The sequence below is a fragment of the Aphelocoma coerulescens genome, chromosome 27 (genome assembly GCF_041296385.1).
Source record: "Aphelocoma coerulescens isolate FSJ_1873_10779 chromosome 27, UR_Acoe_1.0, whole genome shotgun sequence".
NCBI lineage: Eukaryota > Metazoa > Chordata > Aves > Passeriformes > Corvidae > Aphelocoma > Aphelocoma coerulescens.
In genome coordinates this window covers 1118424-1138434 of record NC_091040.1, presented here as the reverse complement: position 1 = coordinate 1138434, position 20011 = coordinate 1118424, and the positions used below count along the sequence as shown (strand labels likewise).

At 53.3% G+C, this 20011-nt stretch overlaps 2 protein-coding genes across 3 annotated transcripts; one reads left to right on the top strand and one right to left on the bottom strand.

Annotated features, from left to right (window-relative positions):
• Positions 1-263: 263 nt before the first annotated feature.
• Positions 264-14532, bottom strand: CALCOCO2 (calcium binding and coiled-coil domain 2). 2 transcript variants are annotated; one of them, XM_068996438.1, is made up of 12 exons: positions 14467-14532; positions 12946-13134; positions 11260-11350; positions 9547-9680; positions 8136-8261; positions 6454-6581; positions 6272-6362; positions 5629-5754; positions 4602-4697; positions 3874-4009; positions 3497-3528; positions 264-2359 (listed from the first exon to the last, which is right to left on the bottom strand). In XM_068996438.1, exons 2-12 carry the CDS (start codon positions 13123-13125, stop codon positions 2183-2185), a joined length of 1317 nt encoding a protein of 438 aa, XP_068852539.1. In that variant the 5' UTR covers positions 13126-13134; positions 14467-14532; the 3' UTR covers positions 264-2182. The 2 variants fall into 2 exon arrangements, with proteins under 2 accessions (XP_068852539.1, XP_068852537.1); XM_068996436.1 differs by lacking the exons at positions 264-2359; positions 3497-3528; positions 3874-4009; ... (3 more) ...; positions 6454-6581; positions 8136-8261 and having other exon boundaries at positions 8389-9680.
• A 1296-nt stretch (positions 14533-15828) lies between these two features.
• ATP5MC1 (ATP synthase membrane subunit c locus 1) lies at positions 15829-19444 on the top strand. Its single transcript, XM_068996579.1, has 5 exons — positions 15829-15934; positions 16561-16609; positions 17329-17406; positions 18097-18272; positions 19245-19444. The coding sequence occupies exons 2-5, from the start codon at positions 16571-16573 to the stop codon at positions 19357-19359; spliced, it is 408 nt and encodes a 135-aa protein (XP_068852680.1). The 5' UTR covers positions 15829-15934; positions 16561-16570; the 3' UTR covers positions 19360-19444.
• Positions 19445-20011: the final 567 nt, after the last annotated feature.

The window sequence follows — 20011 nt, the reverse complement described above, 5'->3', positions numbered from 1 at the left end:
AGACCTCAGGGAAAGTGGGAAAAAGACAGGGAAACTTCAGGGAAAGTGGGAAAAGGATGGGGAAAAGCTCAGGGAAAAGTGGGAAAAGGACGGGGAAATCTCAAGGGATGGGAAAAGAACGTGGAAAACTTTAGGGGGAAAAAAGCGTTTTCCTGAAAACCAGAGGGATAAACGAGGCTGGTTTGGATCAATTTGGGTGTTTAGGGGTGGAAATCGGGCTGGGGACGAGGCAGGGACGCACGGGAGGAACAAATCACCGTAAAACACGGACAAAGAAAACGTTTAATTGCAAATATTTCATCATTCCAAGGAGGTTTCCAGCTCCTTTTCCTGGTCCAGGCGGACAAAAGTGCGGCTGTGCTGGATGATCCCAAAGGTTTTTCCCAACCCTAAACACTTCCAGGGTTCCGTTGTTGTGGGACAAGGAATAACGGGATTTATCCTGAATAACGGGATTTATCCAGAATAACAGGATTTATTCCTCTTTATTCTCCAAGCTTTGGGATTTTTGGCTTCCTGATCCATTATCCCAAATTTTCCTCTGCCCTTCATCACCGATCCCCAAGGGAATGTCCAAGGGACAGCCCTTTGAAGGCTGAAATTATTCAGAATTTAAATATTTTTTGTAATAAGCACAAAAAAAAAAAACCAAATAGCTCCCAGAGGAGCCCAAGAATCCCAGTTTTTTCCAGGATGAACTGACTCCAACATCATTTCCAGAGGTATTTTCCATGGATTTTTTTTCAGTTTTATTTTGAGGTTGTTTTCTGTTCAATCTCCTTGGATAAAGTTCCTCAGCATCACACCCCTCCAGGCAGAAGAACTCTGATAAAAACCTTATTTTTGACCCTAAATATTCCTTACATCTCCATCCAAACTCCAGGATTTTTTATTGCTTTGGATCCTCAGAAGGAAAATCCAGGATGAATTTTCACCCAGCTGTGTTTGCATGGAAAAAAACCAAACCCCGCCCCCCCCCCCAAAAAAAAGAACTTTTAAGCAGGAATTGAAAATCCTGAAGGAAAATAAAAATATTCATTGGATAAGCTGATATCCCAAGGCACTTCAGGCTGAAAATTCCAGGGATTTGGGGCTGGGATCAGGCTCTCCTTGGGCAATCCATGAGGTTTAGGGGCATCAAAATCACCCAAATTCAGGATTTTATTTCAGCGAGGATCCCCAGGGTTTTTTTATCCTCAGCTGCTGCTTCCCTGCGGGCTCTGGGAATATCCCTGGGCAGGAATTCCAGGTTTTCCTCATCCTGGAATGCTGAGGGAATGATTTTCACCCTAAACCCAGCCCTAACCTTTGAGATCTCCAAGAGAAATCCCATCTCCTTGGGTTTTTTTTTTTTTTACATTCAAAATTTGCTTTGCACCAAGAGATGAATTTTTATTGCGATTTTGGAAGTGTCTGTAATTAATTCTGCATTCCAGGAGTGGAACAGGATCCCGGAAAATCCCAGAAAAGGCTCCTGCTCTTTGCTCAGCCCTCAGAGATGAAAGAGAAAGCCATGAAAATCGGGGTTTTTCAGGCTAAAAATGAAAATTCCTGTGCCACACCCCATCCCTTGGACCCTGATTAATTAGCAGAGGAAAAAAACCCAATTTTAGGAGTTTTAGCTCTTTTAACAAGGCCTAAAACCCCCCAATTTTAGGAGTTTTAGCTCTTTTAATGAGAACTAAAAATCCCCAATTTTAGGACTTTTAGCTCTTTTAACAAGGCCTAAAACCCCCCAATTTTAGGAGTTTTAAGTTGTTTAACAAAGCCTAAAACCCCCCAATTTTAGGAGTTTTAAATTGTTTAACAAGGTCTAAACCCCCCCAATTTTAGGAGTTTTAAATTGTTTAACAAGGTCTAAATCCCCCCAATTTTAGGAGTTTTAAATTGTTTAACAAGGCCTAAAACCCCCCAATTTTAGGAGTTTTAAATTGTTTAACAAGGCCTAAAACCCCCCCAATTTTAGGAGTTTTAAATTGTTTAACAAGGACTAAACCCCCCCCAATTTTAGGACTTTTAGCTCTTCCACCAAGGACACAAAATCCCTTCAAGGCAAGGTTTGGGTTCAGGACGGGGATTTTTCTGTCCATCCTTTTTTTGGGGGGGGGCCAAAACCTCCGAATCAGCAGCACGGGCTGGGTGATTTGGGGTGATTTTGGGGCAGAAAAGGAGGATTTGAGGGTTATTCCAGGCTGTGGCAGAACATGTGGTCGTGGAACACCTGCGGGGCGGCCCTGTCGAAGCTCTCGCTGCAGATGGGGCACTCCAGGAGGTGGCTCTGGATGTGCTCCTCCAAGTCCCCCACGGCCAAATCCTCGGGAAAAACCTCCTCACACATGGGGCACTTCCTGAGGGAAGGCTGAAATCCCAAAAAAGCAAAGCAGAGATGGAAAAGAAGGGGAAAAAAAAGGGGGGGAAAGGAAAAGAAGGGGGGGGAAGGGAAGGGGAAAAAGGAGAGAAATAGGGAAAAGGAAAGGAAAGGGGAAAAAGGGAAGGGGAAAAAAGAAAGGGGGAAAAGGAAAGGGAAAGGGAAAAAGGAAAGGAAAGGGGAAAAATGGAAAGGAAAGGGGAAAAAGGAAAGGAGAAAAAGGAAAGGAAAGGAGAAAAAGGAAAGGGGGGAAAGGAAAGGAAAGGAGAAAAAGGAAAGGGGGGAAAGGAAAGGAAAGGGGAAAAAGGGAAGGGGAAAAAGGAAAGGGAAGGAGGAAAAGGAAAGGGGAAAAAGGAAAGGAAAGGAGAAAAAGGAAAGGAAAGGGAAAAAAGAAAAGGGGAAAAAGGAAAGGGGAAAAAGGAAAGGAAAGAAAAGGGGAAAAAGGCAAGGCAAGGCAAGGCAAGGGAAAAACGAAAAAAAGGAAAGAAAAGGAAGAAAAAGGGAAAACAAAGGGGAATAAAGGAAAAAAGGGAAAAAAGGGAAAAAGGGAAAAAAGGGAAAAAAGAATTTAAAAGAGGGAAAAAAGAGGAAAAAAAGGATAAAAAAAGAAAAAAGGGGGGAAAAACGGGAAAAAGGGAAAAAAGGGAAAACAAAGGGAAAAAAGGAAAAAAGAGGGAAAAGAGAGAAAAAGAGGGGAAAAAAGGGAAAAAGGGAAAAAAAGAGGAAAAAAGAGGAAAGAAGCAAAAAAAAAGGAAAAAAAAGCAGAAAAAAAGCAAAAAAAAAGCAAAAAGGAGGAAAATTAAAGAAAGGCAAAAAATCAGAAAAAAAGAACAAAAATCCACAAAAACGACCAAAAAAGCCACCAAAAAAAGGAAAAAAAAAAAAAGAGAGAGCAAAAAAGCAATAAAAGAGCAAAAAAGCAAAATAAAGAGTAAAAAAGCAAAATAAAGAGTAAAAAAGCAACCCCAAATTCCCCAATTCCTGCCCCCAAAGCCCCAATTCCTGTCCCCAGACCTCAATTCCTGCCCCCAAAGCCCCAAATCCTGCCCCCAGACCCCAATTCCTGCCCCCAAAGCCCCAATTCCTGCCCCCAAAGCGCTCATTCCCGCCTGGAATTCCTTTACTCACCTCAGCTCCCGTCCCCAGTTTTCCTCTTGCACCTGGAAGAAGGAAAAAAAAATCCATTTTAGCCCCAGCAAAATGCAGAATAAAAAACTTGATGATTTTTGGAACATGGGAATGTGGCTCTGGAGCTAAAGCTCGGCATTTAGGACTCTGGAAATGGGATAAAATCCACAAATGAGCTGATCCCAGCTGGATAAATCGGCGAAAATTTGTCTCTTTTGGCAGAAAATCCTCCCTTAATCCCCGTTTTTAACACCTGGCAGCGTTTCGGAGCTGCCAAACCCTCCGCACGCTCACGGAGGTGCTGTAAAAATGGGATTTTTTCCCCAGTTTGCTGCCCCGGATTTGTGATTTCGGGACAGAATTCCAAGGAATCTCACCAGAGTAGGGATTGCCAAAGAGGAGCTCTCCTTCTGCAGGAGCTGGGCTTGGAGCTGCCGAGGGAGCAGAGCCGGGAGAAATCCTCCGGAGCCGGGAGAGCTCCCTCCGGAGCACCTCGTTCTCATCCCGGAGATCCTGCAGGGCCCAGGGCATTCCCAGGGGAATATCCCAGGGGAAAGAAAAAAATCACATTTTGATGGAACTTTGAGCCCCTTGGTCGGAATCTGAACTGCTCTGGATTTTCAGGGAGCTCGGCCCTGCTCCGGCTGGAAAAAGCAGGGAGGGAGGAGGGATGGGATGGGATGGGATGGGATGGGATGGGATGGGATGGGATGGGATGGGATGGGATGGGATGGGATGGGATGGGATGAGGGGGAATGGGTTCAGACTGCCAGAGGGGGGGATCAGGTGGGATTTTGGGATGGAATTCCTCCCTGTGAGGGTGGGGAGGAGCTGGGATCAAATTCCCACAGAAGCCGGGATCCCTGGAAGTGTCCCAGGCCAGGCTGGAGATGGTGGGAGGTGTCCCTGGGTGGGATTTAAGGTCCTTCCAACCCCAACATTCCATAATTCCTTATCCCTGGGAGGTGCCTGCAGCTCCCTGGCCCTGCTGGTGCCCATCCAGGCACAATTTGGGAGCTTTTTGGACAAAGGATTCATGGAATTGTCCCCAGGCTGAGGGCTCGGAGCCGTGCTGCCCTCAGGGACAGCCAGGCCCAGTTCCCACCTGGTTTTCCTTCTTCACTCCAGCTTTTTCCTCCTGCAGGGCCTGGATCCGATCCTGCTGCTCCCTCAGCTGCTCCAGCACATCCTGGGTCTGTTTCTGTGGGAAGAAAGGTTTGGGAAATAAATCCTGGGAAAAGGGAAATCATGGAAAAGGCCTCGGCCTTTCCGGCCTGCAGGGCCTGGGTCCGACCCTGCTGCTCCCTCAGCTGCTCCAGCACATCCTGGGGCTGGTCCTGTGGGAGGAAAAGCCTGGGAAATAAATCCTGGGAAAAGGGAAATCATGGAAAAGGGAAATCCTGGGAAAAGGGAAATCCTGGGAAAAGGGAAATCCTGGGAAAAGGGAACTTGATCATGGGAAAGGGGCTCAGCCTTTTCCTCCTGCAGGGCCTGGGTCCGACCCTGCTGCTCCCTCAGCTGCTCCAGCACATCCCGGGGCTGGTTCTGTGGGAGGAAAAGCCTGGGAAATAAATCCTGGGAAATAAATCCTGGGAAAATGGAAATCATGGAAAAGGGAGAATAAAAGGATAACCCCATGCTTGCTGCCTTTATTCCCCATAAATAAAAGGGAAAAGGAAAAGGGAAGAGGGAAGAGGGAAGAGGGAAGAGGGAAGAGGGAAGAGGGAAGAGGGAAGAGGGAAGAGGGAAAATGGAAAAGGGAAGAGGGAAGAGGGAAGAGGGAAGGGCAGTAACCTGGACAGATTTTGGGTAACTTGTTTTATTTACCCCTAAACCCAATTCCTGAAACAATTTTGCTCAGAGGCAACAATTCTGCAACAAAGCCACTGCCCAGTACCCCTGAATTCCCTGGGGTTCCCTCCATCCCCACAGGGATCAGGACAGAAGCTGAATTTACGGAGAGGTTCCTTCCCAAAGCGAGCCCCGGGCGAGGCGTTTGCATCTCAACTCAGAGTGCCTGTGCCCAGAGCCACCATGGAGATCTCTCTTTTCCTAAAACTCCTGAGATTTTCCAAGGATTGAGCCGGATCTGGAGCTGTTCCCTGCCTCAGCCCCTCCGGGGAAGGCTTTACCTGGTGCTGAGCCGAGGTTTGGAGCAGCTCCTGATTCTCTCCCTTTAAACTCTCCAGCTGCTTCGTCTTGTCCTGCTCCGCCCGAGAGAGATTTTCCACTTCTTTCTCATAATCCGACACTTTGGACTGGGGAAAAAGGAGATTATTCCACCATCTGAAGAGATTCCTGAGTTTTATGAGGAGATTTTAAGGCTGGGAACTCAGAGAACAAAGGGGAAAACCAGAGGCTCCACAGCTGGATGGGTTTTCCCATCGTTCTGCATCTCCAAAATCCCAAACCAAACCATTTTCAGTCTCCTTTCTCCCCTCCCAGCTCCCAGTTTTGTTTCATCCCAGAGCTGGAGATAATTTTAGGATGTTTTTCCAAACAGAAGTGGGGGGTTTTTTTGCCTGGATCCTTGGCAGGATCTTGGTTTGGGTCACTTCAGGGAAGGGGAGTTTTTTAGGGATAAAATCCTCCGAGTTTCTCTTGAAAATTCAGATTTCTGGAGCTTAAACCCCGTCAAAAGTCGGCATTTTCCTAAAGAACTCAAAAAATCCAAACCAAACCCCTCATTCCCTTGCTGGAGACCCCTCAGTTCTGCCAGGAGGGGACCGGAATTCCATTGGAATTCCCAGGAAAGCAGGGAATTCCGCTTGCTACCTGCAGCTGATCCAGGTGCTCCAGGGCTGCCCTCAGCCTCCCTTCCAGGCGCTCCTTGTCGGAATTCTCTCCCTGGATCTGCTCCTTGAGCCTGCCCAGGACAGAGCAGAGCACACCAAGGGTTTTTAGGGATGGGAATTCCAGCCCTGGGGGCGAATTCCCGTGGAATTCCCGGCGCTCACCGCTGCAGCTCCGCCTCCCTGCAGCCCCCCTGCTCCTTCAGGGCCCGGTTTTCGGATTTCAGGGAATTCAGCTCCAGCTCCATCCTCTCCGTGCTGCTCCTCAGGGATTCCAAAGCCTCCTGCAGCTCCTGGGAACCAGAAGGGGCCCCAAACAACAAATCCTGCTCTGCTCCGGGGCTGCAAAACCCCAAAAATCCCCCCCAAAAAATCCCTCCTTTCCACCCTGTTTCAATCCTGTGGAACCCCGGGAAAACCTCAAGGAGGAAATCATAATTCCAGTGGGATTTTTGGCCTAAGGATTCACAAATGGGGGATTTTGGAACCTTTCCTGCAGCTGCCTCTTTCCAGCACTTACTGCTGATCACAGTGGAGGTGTGGGATGGGTTGGGAAAGGATTAAAGAGGTAAAATGGGGAGAAACCTCTGGAATTCCCTGCGGGAAGCACCCAGGGAAGTCAGACCTGCCTCAGTCCCTCTTCACCTTTCAGCTTCTGCCTCAAAATATTCATTGTTGGGTTACCTGCCTTTCAAAATGTGAATTTTTGGGGTTATCTGTGTCTTAAAATATTCCTTTTTGGGTTACCTGTGTTAAAAATGTGAATTTTTGAGCTACCTGTGTCCTAAACCAGGAATTTTGGGGTTGCCTGTGTTTAAAACATGAATTTTTGGATTCCCTGTGTCTAAAACCACGGATTTTTGGGTTAACTTCACCTTTCAGCCTCAAAGCTTCTTCCTTAAAATATTCATGAATTTTGGGGTTACCTGTGTTTAAAACCAGGAATTTTGGGGTTACCTGTGTTTAAAAACTTGAATTTTGGGGTTACCTGTGTCTTAGAATATAAATTTTGGGGTTCCCTGTGTTTAAAAACTTGAATTTTGGGGTTACCTGTGTTTAAAAACTTGAATTTTGGGGTTACCTGTGTCTTAGAATATAACTTTTGGGGTTCCCTGTGTTTTAAACCATGAATTTTGGGGCTGCCTGTGTTTAAAACTGGGAATTTTGGGGTTCCCTGTGTTTAAAAACGTGAATTTTGGGGTTCCTTGTGTTTAAAACTGTGGATTTTGGGGTTCCCTGTGTTTTAAACCAGGAATTTTGGGGTTACCTGTGTTTAAACAATGAATTTTGGGGTTCCCTGTATTTAAAACGGTGAATTTTGGGGTTACCTGTGTCTTAGAATATAAATTTTGGGGTTCCCTGTGTTTAAAACCAGGAATTTTGGGGTTCCCTGTGGTTAAAACTGTGAATTTTGGGGTTCCCTGTGTCTTAGAATATAAATTTTGGTGTTCCCTGTGTTTAAAACTGTGAATTTTGGTGTTCCCTGTGGTTAAAACTGTGAATTTTGGGGTTCCCTGTGTTTCAAACCATGAATTTTGGGGTTCCCTGTGTTTAAAACTGCGAATTTTGGGTTTTCCTGTGTTTCAAACCATGAATTTTGGGGTTCCCTGTGTTTAAAACTGCGAATTTTGGGTTTTCCTGTGTTTAAAACCATGAATTTTGGGGTTCCCTGTGCTTTAAACCATCAACTTTCGCGTTACCCGTGCCTTAACAATACTCATTTTTGGGCTTGCCAGTGCCTAAAAACCTGCGGGTTTGAGCTCCCCGTGTCCTAAAGCAGGAATTTCCGGGTTCCCTCCGTTGGAAACCCAGGGATTTGGGGCTCCCCGGTGGTTGCCGGGGCTCACCCGGGCGTTCCTGAGCTCCCCCTGCAGCTGCCGGTTCCCGCGGCGCAGCTCGGCGCAGCTCCCGCGCAGCTCCTCGTTCTCCCGGCGCAGGGTTTGGTTCTGCAGCTCCAGCTCCTCCACCTCCCCCTGCCACGGACAGAGGGGACACGACCCCACAGCGATCCCAGAGCGCTCCAAACATCCCGGGGCACTTCTGGGGCCCAGGGTTCCCCGGGAATTCCATCCCAACCCTGCCCGGGAAGGGTTTCTCCCCAAGTGCTTCCCCGCTGTTCCCATGTCCGGTCCCTCGTTCCCACCAAAAGGGCCGAAATTCCCCGAAATTCGGAGGGTTAAAGCCGCAGGGAGCTCAGGATTCCGAGTGGGAAAAGGGCAGGAGGAGGAACAAAAGGGTCAGGGAGAGAAGCCAAGCTGAGCTGCAGGTCATGGGATGACTCCCTGTGAGCAGGGAAAAAGGGGGGGAAAGCAGGGGAAATGGGGAAAAAAGCAGGGGGAAATGGGGAAAAATGGGGAAATTGGGGAAAAGGGGGGAAATGGGAAAAACGGGGGAAATGGGGAAAAAGGGGGGGAATGGGGAAAAAGGGGGGGAATGGGGAAAAAGGGGGGGAATGGGGAAAAGCAGGGGAAATGGGGAAAAACGGGGGAAATGGGGAAAAACGGGGGAAATGGGGAAAAACGGGGAAATAGGGAAAAAGGGGGGGAATGGGGAGAAAGGGGGAAATGGGGAAAAACGGGGAAATAGGGAAAAAGGGGGGGAATGGGGAGAAAGGGGGAAATGGGGAAAAACGGGGAAATAGGGAAAAAGGGGAGGAATGGGGAGAAAGGGGGAAATGGGGAAAAGCAGGGGAAATGGGGAAAAACGGGGGAAATGGGGAAAAAGGGGGAAATGGGGAAAAACGGGGGAAATGGGGAAAAATGGGGAAAAAAAGCAGGGGGAAATGGGGAAAAAAGCAGGGGGGAAAAAAGCAGGGGGAATGGGGAAAAAGGGGGAAAAAAGGAGGGGGAAATGGGGAAAAAAGGGGAAAAAGGGGGAAACGGGGAAAAAGGGGGAAAAAAGCAGGGGAAAAGGGGGAAAAGGGGGGAAAAAGGGGGAAAAAAGCAGGGGAAAAGGGGGAAAAGGGGGAAAAAAAGGGGAAATGGGGAAAAAAGCAGGGGGAAAAGGGGGAAAACGGGTGGAAATGGGGAAAAAAGGGAAAAAAACAGAAAAATGGGAAAAGTGGGGAAAAAGCAGGGAAAAGCAGGGGGAAACAGGGAAAAAGCAGGGGGAAACAGGGAAAAACGGGAAAAAAGCAAGGAAAAAGAAGAGGGAAAAGGGGGTAAAAATAGGAAAACGGTGAAAAACAGGGAAAAGGAGGGGGAAAAGGAGGGGAAAACATGGGAACGGAGGGAAAAGCAGGGAAAAGGGGACACCAGCCTGGGTGGTGACCACCAGGATGTCGTCGTCTGCCTCCGGGCGGAACTGGAAGGGGACGCTGGCCCCCCTGACCGCCCCGTCCTGGTCCACGTAGCAGAACTGGTAATGCTCATCGTCCTTGGGCAGGTAGTAGGCTGGGGGCACAGGGACAGCCTCGTTAGGCACTGCTGCTAATTAGCAAAGTGGCGTAATTAGAGTCCCGAAAGCGAGGGGCGCAGGGAAGGCCACGGCCCGGCTCGGCGCCGCTCCTGCCCCGCTGGGAATCCCTCGTGCCAGGGGGGCAGCGCAGCTCTGCAGGCTCAGGAGGGAGGGATTGAGACCCCGAGGGTCAGGGCCCCAAAAATCCCCCATTTCTGAATGTCAGGGTCCCAAAAATCCCCCATTTCTGAATGTCAGGGTCCCAAAATCCCTGATTTTTGAATTTCAGGGTCCCAAAATCCCCCATTTCTGAATGTCAGGGTCCCAAAATCCCTGATTTCTGAATTTCAGGGTCTGAAATCCCCGATTTCTGAATGTCAGGGTCCCAAAATCCCCCATTTCTGAATGTCAGGGTCCCAAAATCCCTGATTTCTGAATGGCAGGGTCCCAAAATCCCCGGTTTCTGAATGGCAGGGTCCCAAAAATTCCTGATTTCTGAATGCCAGGGTCCCAAAATCCCTGATTTCTGAATTTCAGGGTCTGAAATCCCCGATTTCTGAATGTCAGGGTCCCAAAATCCCCCATTTCTGAATGTCAGGGTCCCAAAATCCCTGATTTTTGAATTTCAGGGTCCCAAAATCCCCCATTTCTGAATGTCAGGGTCCCAAAATCCCCGGTTTCTGAATGGCAGGGTCCCAAAAATTCCTGATTTCTGAATGTCAGGGTCCCAAAATCCCTGATTTCTGAATGTCAGGGTCCCAAAATCCCCCATTTCTGAATGTCAGGGTCCCAAAATCCCTGATTTTTGAATTTCAGGGTCAAAAAATCCCCCATTTCTGAATGTCAGGGTCCCAAAATCCCTGATTTCTGAATTTCAGGGTCTGAAATCCCCAATTTCTGAATGTCAGGGTCCCAAAAATCCCCCATTTCTGAATGTCAGGGTCCAAAAATCCCTGATTTCTGAATTTTAGGGTCTGAAATCCCCGATTTCTGAATGTCAGGGTCCCAAAATCCCCCATTTCTGAATGTCAGGGTCCCAAAATCCCTGATTTTTGAATTTCAGGGTCAAAAAATCCCTGATTTCTGAAAGCCAGGGTCCCAAAACCCCCCATTTCTGAATGTCAGGGTCACAAAATCCCTGATTTCTGAACATCAGGGTCCCAAAAATTCGGATTGATGAATTTCAGGGTCCAAAAGTCCCTGAGGTGATTCATAATTCCTCAGGGGATTCCCTGAGGGAATTCCCTGCTTTACGAATTTCAGGTCCAAAAAATCCCCAATTCCTGAATTTCGGGCTCGAAACTCCCTGATTTATGAATTTCACAGGCAAAAATCCCTACCTGATAAATTTCAGGGTCCAAAACCTCCCCAAATTACGCACTCCAGATCCCAAAACCCCCGATCTACGACCTTTGGGATCCAAAAATCCCCGACGGATGAACTCCAGGCCCAAAAATGCCCCATTTCCGAGGGGATTCGGGACGAGCCTCCCCCAGAACTCCGGAATTCCGAGAGCTGCGCCCTCGGGAGCCGCATTCCCGGCGGGATCCCCGCTCCCAGCTGCTCCCAGCTCACCTTTGAAGTGGATCTGCTGCTGTGTGGTGCCAGCAGCGGGCACGGGAGCCCACAGGAAGGTGAAATATTCCCGGGTCGTTTTCCAGCCCACCTGCAACAGCAAAATCCTCCCGTGGCATCCCACAGCTCATCCCGTGGCAACGGGCCTTCATTCCCACAAACTCAGGGGGGTTTTTTTGTGCTGATATCCTGATTTTTCAGGGTCGTGGTGTGGGCTTGGAAGGGGAGGAGTGGGATCGTGGGATGGGATGGGTGGGGAGGATTGGAATCCCATCCCATCCCACACTTTGGGACAGCTCCCGCTAGCCCAGGCTGCTCCAAGCGCTGGCCTTGGACACTTGCTGGGGGTGTTGGATGATTTTTTGGATCCCAAAATCCCTGGTGTATGAATTCCAGACCCTAAAATCCCTGACTTAGGAATGTCAGATCCCAAAATTCACACGTACGAATTTCAGGCCCAAAAATCCCTGGTTTATGAATGTCAGATCCCCAAATCCCTGACTGATGAATTTCAGGCCCCAAAATCCCCAGTTTCTGAATATCAGATCCCAAAATCCCTGATTTAGGAATTTCAGGCCCAAACCCCCCCTATTTATGAATATCAGATCCCCAAATCCCTGACTGATGAATTTCAGGCCCTAAAAGGATTAAAGAGGTAAAATGGGGAGAAACCTCTGGAATTCCCTGCGGGAAGCACCCAGGGAAGTCAGACCTGCCTCAGTCCCTCTTCACCTTTCAGCTTCTGCCTCAAAATATTCATTGTTGGGTTACCTGCCTTTCAAAAACGTGAATTTTTGGGGTTATCTGTGTCTTAAAATATTCCTTTTTGGGTTACCTGTGTTAAAAATGTGAATTTTTGAGCTACCTGTGTCCTAAACCAGGAATTTTGGGGTTACCTGTGTTTAAAACATGAATTTTTGGATTCCCTGTGTCTAAAAACCACGGATTTTTGGGTTAACGTCACCTTTCAGCTTCAAAGCTTCTTCCTTAAAATATTCATGAATTTTGGGGTTACCTGTGTTTATAAAACATGAATTTTGGGGTTACTTGTGTTTAAAAATGTGAATTTCGGGGTTACCTGTGTCTTAAAAATGTGAATTTTTGAGTTACCTGTGTTTTAAACCAGGAATGTTGGGGTTACCTGTGTTTATAAAACGTGAATTTTGGGGTTACCTGTGTCCTAAAAATGTGAATTTTGGGGTTTTTAAAACGTGAATTTTGGGGTTACCTGTGTTTAAAAATGTGAATTTTGGGGTTACCTGTGTTTTTAAAACGTGAATTTTGGGGTTACCTCTGTTTAAAAATGTCAATTTTGGGGTTCCCTGTATTTAAAACCATGAATTTTGGGGTTACCTGTGTCTTAAAAATGTGAATTTTGGGGTTTTTAAAACGTGAATTTTGGGGTTACCTGTGTTTAAAAATGTCAGTTTTGGGGTTCCCTGTATTTAAAACCGTGAATTTTGGGGTTACCTGTGTCTTAAACCAGGAATTTCAGGAAATCAGCCCCAGCTCAGCCCCTCTTCCCCTTTCCACCCTCACATTTTCCCGCTGTGCTTCACAGCAAAGCCCTTCCATCGTTCCCGACTGAAGGAACAACCCAACCACCCCCTCTCCCCGGCCTTCCAAAATCCAAACCCTGCGTCCCTGACCCGTTTTTTTTTTTTTTTTTCCCCGGGATTTTCCTACCCGGAATATCCCCACCCAGTCCTTCCCGCGGGGGACGATGCCGGGGCTGAGGCTGTAGTGGCAGGTCACGTCCGTGCCGGGCACGTAGAACTTCTCCACGCCGGTGAAAAGCACCTGGGAGAAGTGGCAGCGCTCCAGGAGCACGCAGGAGGCGGGAGGCTCCTCGGGGGAATCCTCCATGCTGGAATTCTGCAGGGATGGAGGGACAGGGATGAAAGCGCTGCCAGGGCTGCTGGGTCCGTGGGATAGGAACCGAATCCAAACCCCCCCTCTGGATAGTCTGAGGGTTCAGGGGCTCCCCTGCTGTCCCCCCCCCCGCCACTCTGGGGACACCCGGGCAGGTGCTCTGAGGGGTCCTCTTGGATTTTCCGCTCTCAAATCCATGGGATTAGAGCATGGAATGGCCTGAGCTGGGAAGGATCCCCAGGGATCATCCAGAGCGGCTCCTGATGCTGCAGGACACCCCAAAATCCCACCCTCTGCATCCCTGGGAGCGTTGTCCAAACCCTCCTGGAGCTCCGGCAGCCTCGGGAATGCGACCATTCCCTGGGGAGCTGGTCCAGTGCTTATTCCACTCTCTGGATGAAGAGCTTTCCCCTAAAATCCAACCTAAATCCACCCTGACACGGCTCCAGCCGCTCCCTCAGGCCCCAGATCATCTCCAACCCAGAAGTTTTCCATGGAAATGAACTCCCCGCGACCCTTTCTTGGCGTTACCCAGGAAGTGCCCGCATTCTGCGCCCGAAAATCGGGCAGGAGCGTGGATTGGGACCGCCAGGATGGGCTTGGAAGGGAAAAAGGTACCCAGGGCTGGGAAATGCTCGTGATCCGGAGGGAAACGAACCCAGCCCCGCCTTGGGCCGCGCCGCTCCCAGCCCGGTCACGGAACGATCCCGGTGTCCACGGCCCAGCCCCTCCCTGACGATTCCTGGGCTTTTCCCTTCTTTTCCCCCATTTTCCGCATTATCCCGGCGCGTCCCGGGGATGCAGGAAAACCCCGGGATTCCTCCTTCCCAAGCGAGACCACCTTCCAGCCGCGGCGGACAGCAGGACACGGGGGTGTCCCGGTTGTGTCCCCGCTAATCCCGGGATCCCCATGGAGCCTGGGGACAGCAGGACACGGGGGTGTCCCGGTTATGTCCCCCCTAATCCCGGGATCCCGATGGAGCCTGGGGACAGCAGGACACGGGGGTGTCCCGGTTATGTCCCCGCTAATCCCGGGATCCCGATGGAGCCTGGGGACAGCAGGACACGGGGGTGTCCCCGCTAATCCCGGGATCCCGATGGAGCCTGGGGACAGCAGGACACGGGGGTGTCCCGACTCCGGTCCCCGCTAACCCCGGGATCCCGGAGGAGCCTGGGCAGCGATGCCGGGACGCTCCCCCCGGCCCGGGCACAGCGGGAACCGAAAGTGAAAGTGTCGCTGTCCCCTCCGGCGGGGCAGCCCCGGACACCCCCAGGGACAGCGGGCCCCGCGATGGGGACACCGGAGCCCGACCCCCTCCTGCCCCCCGCACTCACCGAGGGCCGGCCCGGAGGCTCCGGGGCTGCGGGAGCGGCGGAAGACCGGGAATAGGCGGAGCCCCCCCAGCCCCCGCCCGGGATGCCCGGCCCGGCCCCACCCCTGGGCGGGCCCGGCGCTGCTGGGACTCGTAGTTCGGGGAGAGGCACCGGGACATCCCCGGGACCGGGACACGGACCGGGACATCGCCGGGACCCAGACACGGACCGGGACATCCCCAGTACCGGGACACGGACCGGGACATCCCCGGGACCCAGACACGGACCGGGACATCCCCGGGACCGGGACACGGACCGGGACATCACCGGGACACGGACCGGGACATCCCCGGGACCGGGACACAGACCGGGACATCCCCAGACTGGGCACGTACATCACCTGTCATGGAATCATGGAATGGTTTGGGTGGGAAGGGAACTTAAATCCCATCCCATTCCCACCCCTGCCATGGGCAGGGACACCTTCCACTGTCCCAGGCTGCTCCAAGCACCAATGTCCAGCCTGGCCTTGGGCACTGCCAGGGGCGGGACAGCCACAGCTGCTCTGGGAATTCCATCCCAGGCCTCCCCCACCGTCCCAGGGAGGAATTCCTTCCCAACGCCCAATCTAAATTTCCCCTCTTTCAATTTGTACGCATTACTCTGTGTCTTGTCCCTAAACCTCCTGCTGAAGGGTCCCTGTCCTATTCCCTGGAGCCCCTTCGGTGCTGTGAGGTTTCCACTCCTCCTTCCCTGGTCCCGCAGAGCCTTCCCTGGTGCCACCTCCCTGCTCCACCGGGGCCATCCCAGAGCACGAGGCACCGGATCGTGTCCCGGCGGTGCTGGAGTCTCTCCGGGGAGGGACACTCCACGCCCCCTCTGGTCTCTGTTCAGGGCTCGGGCACTGCCCAAGGAAGTTTTTCCTCCTGTCCAGGTGGAGCTTCCCGGGCATCAGTTCCTGCCCGCCCCTCTGGTGCCACTGCTGGGCCACATGGGGCAGAGCCTCTTCACACGCCCCCTTTCGCTATTTCAGCCTCCTCTTCTGGAGGCTGGGCAGTCCCGGTTCCCTCAGCCGGGGCGCTGCTCCAGCCCCTTCTCCCGTTGGATTTTCCATCATCCCAAACCCTTCCCCAGCCCCACCCTGGATCCCGCCCTTTCCCGCCCCGCCCGCGAGATTGACAGCTGCCTTACCCAATCAGCGGCCGCCGGGCGCCCACGACCCACCAATCACCACCCGCTTCCCCACCCCGCCCTCCCACCGTCTTCCCGCCGTCCCCGGATGCCGGGGGGCCGGGGATCCACCGGGGCTCGGCCAATGAGACGCGCGGAGGCGGGCGCGCGGAAGCGGCGGCAGCCAATGGGGACGGCGGGCGCGGGCGCGCGCGCGCGGCGGCAGCCAATGGGCGCGGAGGACGCCGGGGGGGACACGGCCAAGGTGACGCTCCCCACAGAGCCGCCGCCGCCGCCGCCCCGAGCGGACCCCGCGCAGGTGCGACCCGCGCCCGGCCCGGCCCCGCCGCCGCCGCCCCCCGCCGCGGCCCCCCGGGCTCCCGGGGAGAGCCGCGGGCCCGGCCGCCGCTCGCTGGGGTCGTGCCCTTCGCTGCCAGGCGGGCGGTGGGGCCTGCGCTGCCCTCGGCGCTTTGTGCGAGCGCCGGTGTGGCGGGGAGGGCGGGAGGAGCAGCGCTGGGGCTGCCCGGGGAAGGCACCGAGCGGGGATTAACGGGAGAGGGAGGGCGCGGAGCCGTGCGGGGCAGGGCTGAGGGGACAGCGGGGAACGCGGAGGGGACGGGGGGCAAAGCCGCGGGGACAAGCGGGGACACGGTGGGGGCAAAACCGGGGGGACACGGTGGGGTCAGAACCTCGGGGACAACCGGGGACGCGGTGGGGTCAGTGGGACAAAGCCGTGGGGACACAGAGCCGTGATGGGGTCAGAGCCTTGGGTACAGAGAGGGGACACAGAGCCGCGGTGGGGACACAGCCCTGGGGACCGTGGTGGGGACAGCAGGTGGACCTGTGAGGTCAGATGTGGGTCTGACCCCAGAGGGGGCTGACTGGGGACAATAACGCCAGGGAATCCCCATTGCTTTTGTTTATTTTGCTCTTTCTTTGTCTTAGATCCAGCAAAATGCAGGCTCCCGTGGCGCTTCTCGGCTCCCCAGTGCTGGTAGGTGGCCGTCCCTCGGCGGGGAGGGATGATTCCCGGTGGGAATATGGGATTTCTCAGCGGTGCCTGGTGCCAAACACCTTCCTGGGCACCCCCAGCTGAGCTGGGATCCTGGGGGTTCGTTTAGCCTGGATTTAAGGAAGAAGGGAAACAAGGTGACCTCTGGTGACACCATGTGAGTGGATGGGAGTGAGCTGCAGGCCCCAGGGCTGCTCCCAGCAGAAACTCACTGATTTCCACAGAGTTACTCAGGAATCCCTTCCTTTCGAGGAGGAAAATGTAGGGAAATGTGGTAATAATTGAATTCCTGGGGCTGGAACTGCTCATGGACTTGATCCAAGTGGCTGAAATAGAAATACCCCCCGTTGATACGCCTTTCTTTGTCAGTCTTGTGTCTTGTTTTCAGGGGATTTTAATGCTCCATAAAACAGCTGTGTTTTCCTGAGGGCTACTGCAGCTACATCCAGGTGTAGGAACGCTGATCTCTGCTCCCTGCGAGGACCCAGGGAGTGCCTGGAGGGATTTAGGTTGGATTTTAGGGAAAAGTGCTTCATCCAGAGGGTGGTGGGGCACTGGAACAACTCCCAGGCAACGATCACAGCCCCAAGGCTGCCAGAGCTGCGGGAATGTTCGGCCAGGGTGGGACTGGGGATGATCCTTGTGCATCCCTGGACATTCCCCGCTCCTACCACCCCCTGACCTGTCCGTGTTTCCTGCAGTTCCGATGCTGCTCCAGGGCTCTGGCCAGGCCCGTGTCCGTGTCTGTTTTCGGCAGACCTGAGCCTCAGACCGCACAGGTGAGACTCGGGAACGGGATTCGATTCCATCCGCAGGCCGGCGAGCCCCGGGCGGCTCTCGGGACCGCGGCTCTCGGGATTGCCGCTCTCGGGATTGCCGCTCTCGGGACCGCGGCTCTCGGGATCACCGCTCTCGGGACCGCGGCTCTTGGGACCGCGGCTCCCGGGACTGCGGCTCTCGGGACCGCCGCTCTTGGGACCGCGGCTCCCGGGACCGCGGCTCTCAGGACTGCGGCTCTCGGGATCACCGCTCTCGGGACCGCGGCTCTCGGGACCGCGGCTCCCGGGACTGCGGCTCTCGGGACCGCGGCTCCCGGGACTGCAGCTCTCGGGATCACCGCTCTCGGGACCGCGGCTCCCGGGACTGCGGCTCTCGGGATCACCGCTCTCGGGACCGCGGCTCTCAGGACCGCCGCTCTCGGGATCGCCGCTCTCGGGACCGCGGCTCTCGGGACCGCGGCTCTCGGGATCGCCGCTCTCAGGACCGCGGCTCTCGGGCTCGCCGCTCTCGGGATCGCCGCTCTCGGGATCGCCGCTCTCAGGACCGCGGCTCTCGGGCTCGCCGCTCTCGGGACCGCCGCTCTCGGGATCGCCGCTCTCGGGACCGCGGCTCTCGGGACCGCGGCTCTCGGGATCGCTGCCGCCCCTTCCCGCGCGGCTCCCTGAGGTGTCCCCGCCCTGTCCCCGCAGGCAGCGGCCGTGCCCTCCCCGCAGCTGCTGCGCCGGCACTTCCAGAGCAGCGCCGTGTGCCGGGACATCGACACGGCCGCCAAGTTCATCGGGGCCGGAGCCGCCACCGTGGGCGTGGCGGGGTCGGGAGCGGGGATCGGCACCGTCTTCGGCAGCCTCATCATCGGCTACGCCAGGTCAGGGGGGGGATCCCGCCCGCGGCGGAGTTTTCCCTGGGATTTGTGGCCAGCTCTGCCTGTGGAGGGTGGTTTTAAGTGGAGCAGCCCTTGGGGTATAAAATGGGTGTAGTGGTTCAGCATTCCCCTAAAAACGGTCTGTTCTTCTATGAAACGAATGCGTTCTGCTAAAAGGATCCCTTGTTCTATTAAGGTGATCCGTTCTATTAAAATTATTCTCTTGAAAGGATCCATTCTCTTTAAATAACCCACTTAAAAATAATCCACTCCCTTAAAATAATTATTGTATTTAAAAAATCCCTGGTTCTCTTAACATAATCCATTCTGTTAAAATCTAGTATTCTGTTAAAATAATTGCTTCATTAGGAGAATCCATTCTTCTCCTAAAATAATCCATTACTCTGTTGAAATAATCCACTAATCTACTAAAACAATCCATTATTCTCTTACATGGATCCATTATCCTGTTAAAACAAAGTTCCTCAATTCTTTGAATCCACCTCCTGATTCATTCCAAGCTTCCCTCCGGAGCTCTGCTGCCTCTGCAAGGAGCAGAGCATCTTGGAATTGCAGCTCGGTCCCACCAGCTGCCAGATAAACTCAGGCCTTAACATCCCTAAAAACAGGGGGAAACCCTGGATATCCCATTCCAGCTGCTCCCTGCACACCCGCTGATCTGTGCTCCCAGCCCTGGGAATCCCGCCTGGTTTGGGGCATTCCCTGGTTTGATTCCCTGTGTTCTCTGTCCCACAGGACACTGATCTGTGCTCCCAGTCCCTTCCCTGTGCTCCCAGCCCCGGGAATCCCACCTGGTTTGGGGCATCCCCTGGTTTGATTCCCTGTGTTCTCTGTCCCACAGGACACTGATCTGTGCTCCCAGTCCCTTCCCTGTGCTCCCAGCCCCGGGAATCCCACCTGGTTTGGGGCATCCCCTGGTTTGATTCCCTGTGTTCTCTGTTTTTCTGGATTCAGGAATCCATCCCTGAAGCAGCAGCTCTTCTCCTACGCCATCCTGGGCTTCGCCCTGTCCGAGGCCATGGGGCTCTTCTGTTTGATGGTGGCATTCCTGATCCTCTTTGCCATGTGACAGCTGCGGCCCCGCTGCGCCCTCGGGGCATCCTCCAGCACAGCCCTCCAGCCTGACCATTAAACAAAGGGTTTCTCTAAAGAAATCGCAGCTTTGGGGTTTTTTTTTTTCTGCCTTTTTTTCACTTTCTGGTCCTGGCTTGGTGGAAGGGTGGGAAATGCCAGCTGTGGGACGGGGAGTGGGAATGGGGAGGAAAACTTAACTCAAAGCTACAGAAATCGCCCCAAAGCTGGGCCCTGGGAGAGCGAAGCTCCATGAGAGGAGGTTGGGGTTGGATAATAGGGAGAAATTCCTCCCTGTGAGGGGCTGGGATGGGATTCCCAGGGAAGCTGTGGCTGCCCCTGGATCCCTGGATGTGTCCAGGTTGGAACAGCCTGGGATGGTGGGAGGTCCCTGCTCATGGCAGGGGTGGGAGTGGGTGGGATTTAAGCTCCCTTCCCACCCAAACCATTCCAGGATTTCATGGCAGGGTGTTGGCAGGACGGAATTCCCAGGAAGTGCCCCCGTTATGGGAATTCTCACCACAGAGGTCGCAAGGTCACGCTGTCCGTGTCCCTCCTCAAAGCCAAATTCCCACACAATCCCACGGCTCAGGGGCTTTTTATCCTCTAGCTCTTCCATGCCTCATCCCCTTAAAAGCCTGGGGTAGACC

What these genes read in the sequence shown, in the direction of transcription:
- CALCOCO2 (XM_068996436.1), bottom strand. Translation starts at nt 13,125, where the DNA reads ATGGAGGATTCCCCCGAGGAGCCTCCCGCCTCCTGCGTGCTCCTGGAG. An exon ending in ACTGGGTGGGGATATTCCGG is followed by an intron (nt 11,351 to 12,945) that starts GTAGGAAAATCC and finishes TTGCTGTTGCAG; the next exon opens with GTGGGCTGGAAAACGACCCG. An exon ending in GCAGCAGATCCACTTCAAAG is followed by an intron (nt 9,681 to 11,259) that starts GTGAGCTGGGAG and finishes CTGTGCCCCCAG; the next exon opens with CCTACTACCTGCCCAAGGAC.
- ATP5MC1 (XM_068996579.1), top strand. Translation starts at nt 16,571, where the DNA reads ATGCAGGCTCCCGTGGCGCTTCTCGGCTCCCCAGTGCTG. An exon ending in TTCTCGGCTCCCCAGTGCTG is followed by an intron (nt 16,610 to 17,328) that starts GTAGGTGGCCGT and finishes TGTTTCCTGCAG; the next exon opens with TTCCGATGCTGCTCCAGGGC. An exon ending in CTGAGCCTCAGACCGCACAG is followed by an intron (nt 17,407 to 18,096) that starts GTGAGACTCGGG and finishes CTGTCCCCGCAG; the next exon opens with GCAGCGGCCGTGCCCTCCCC.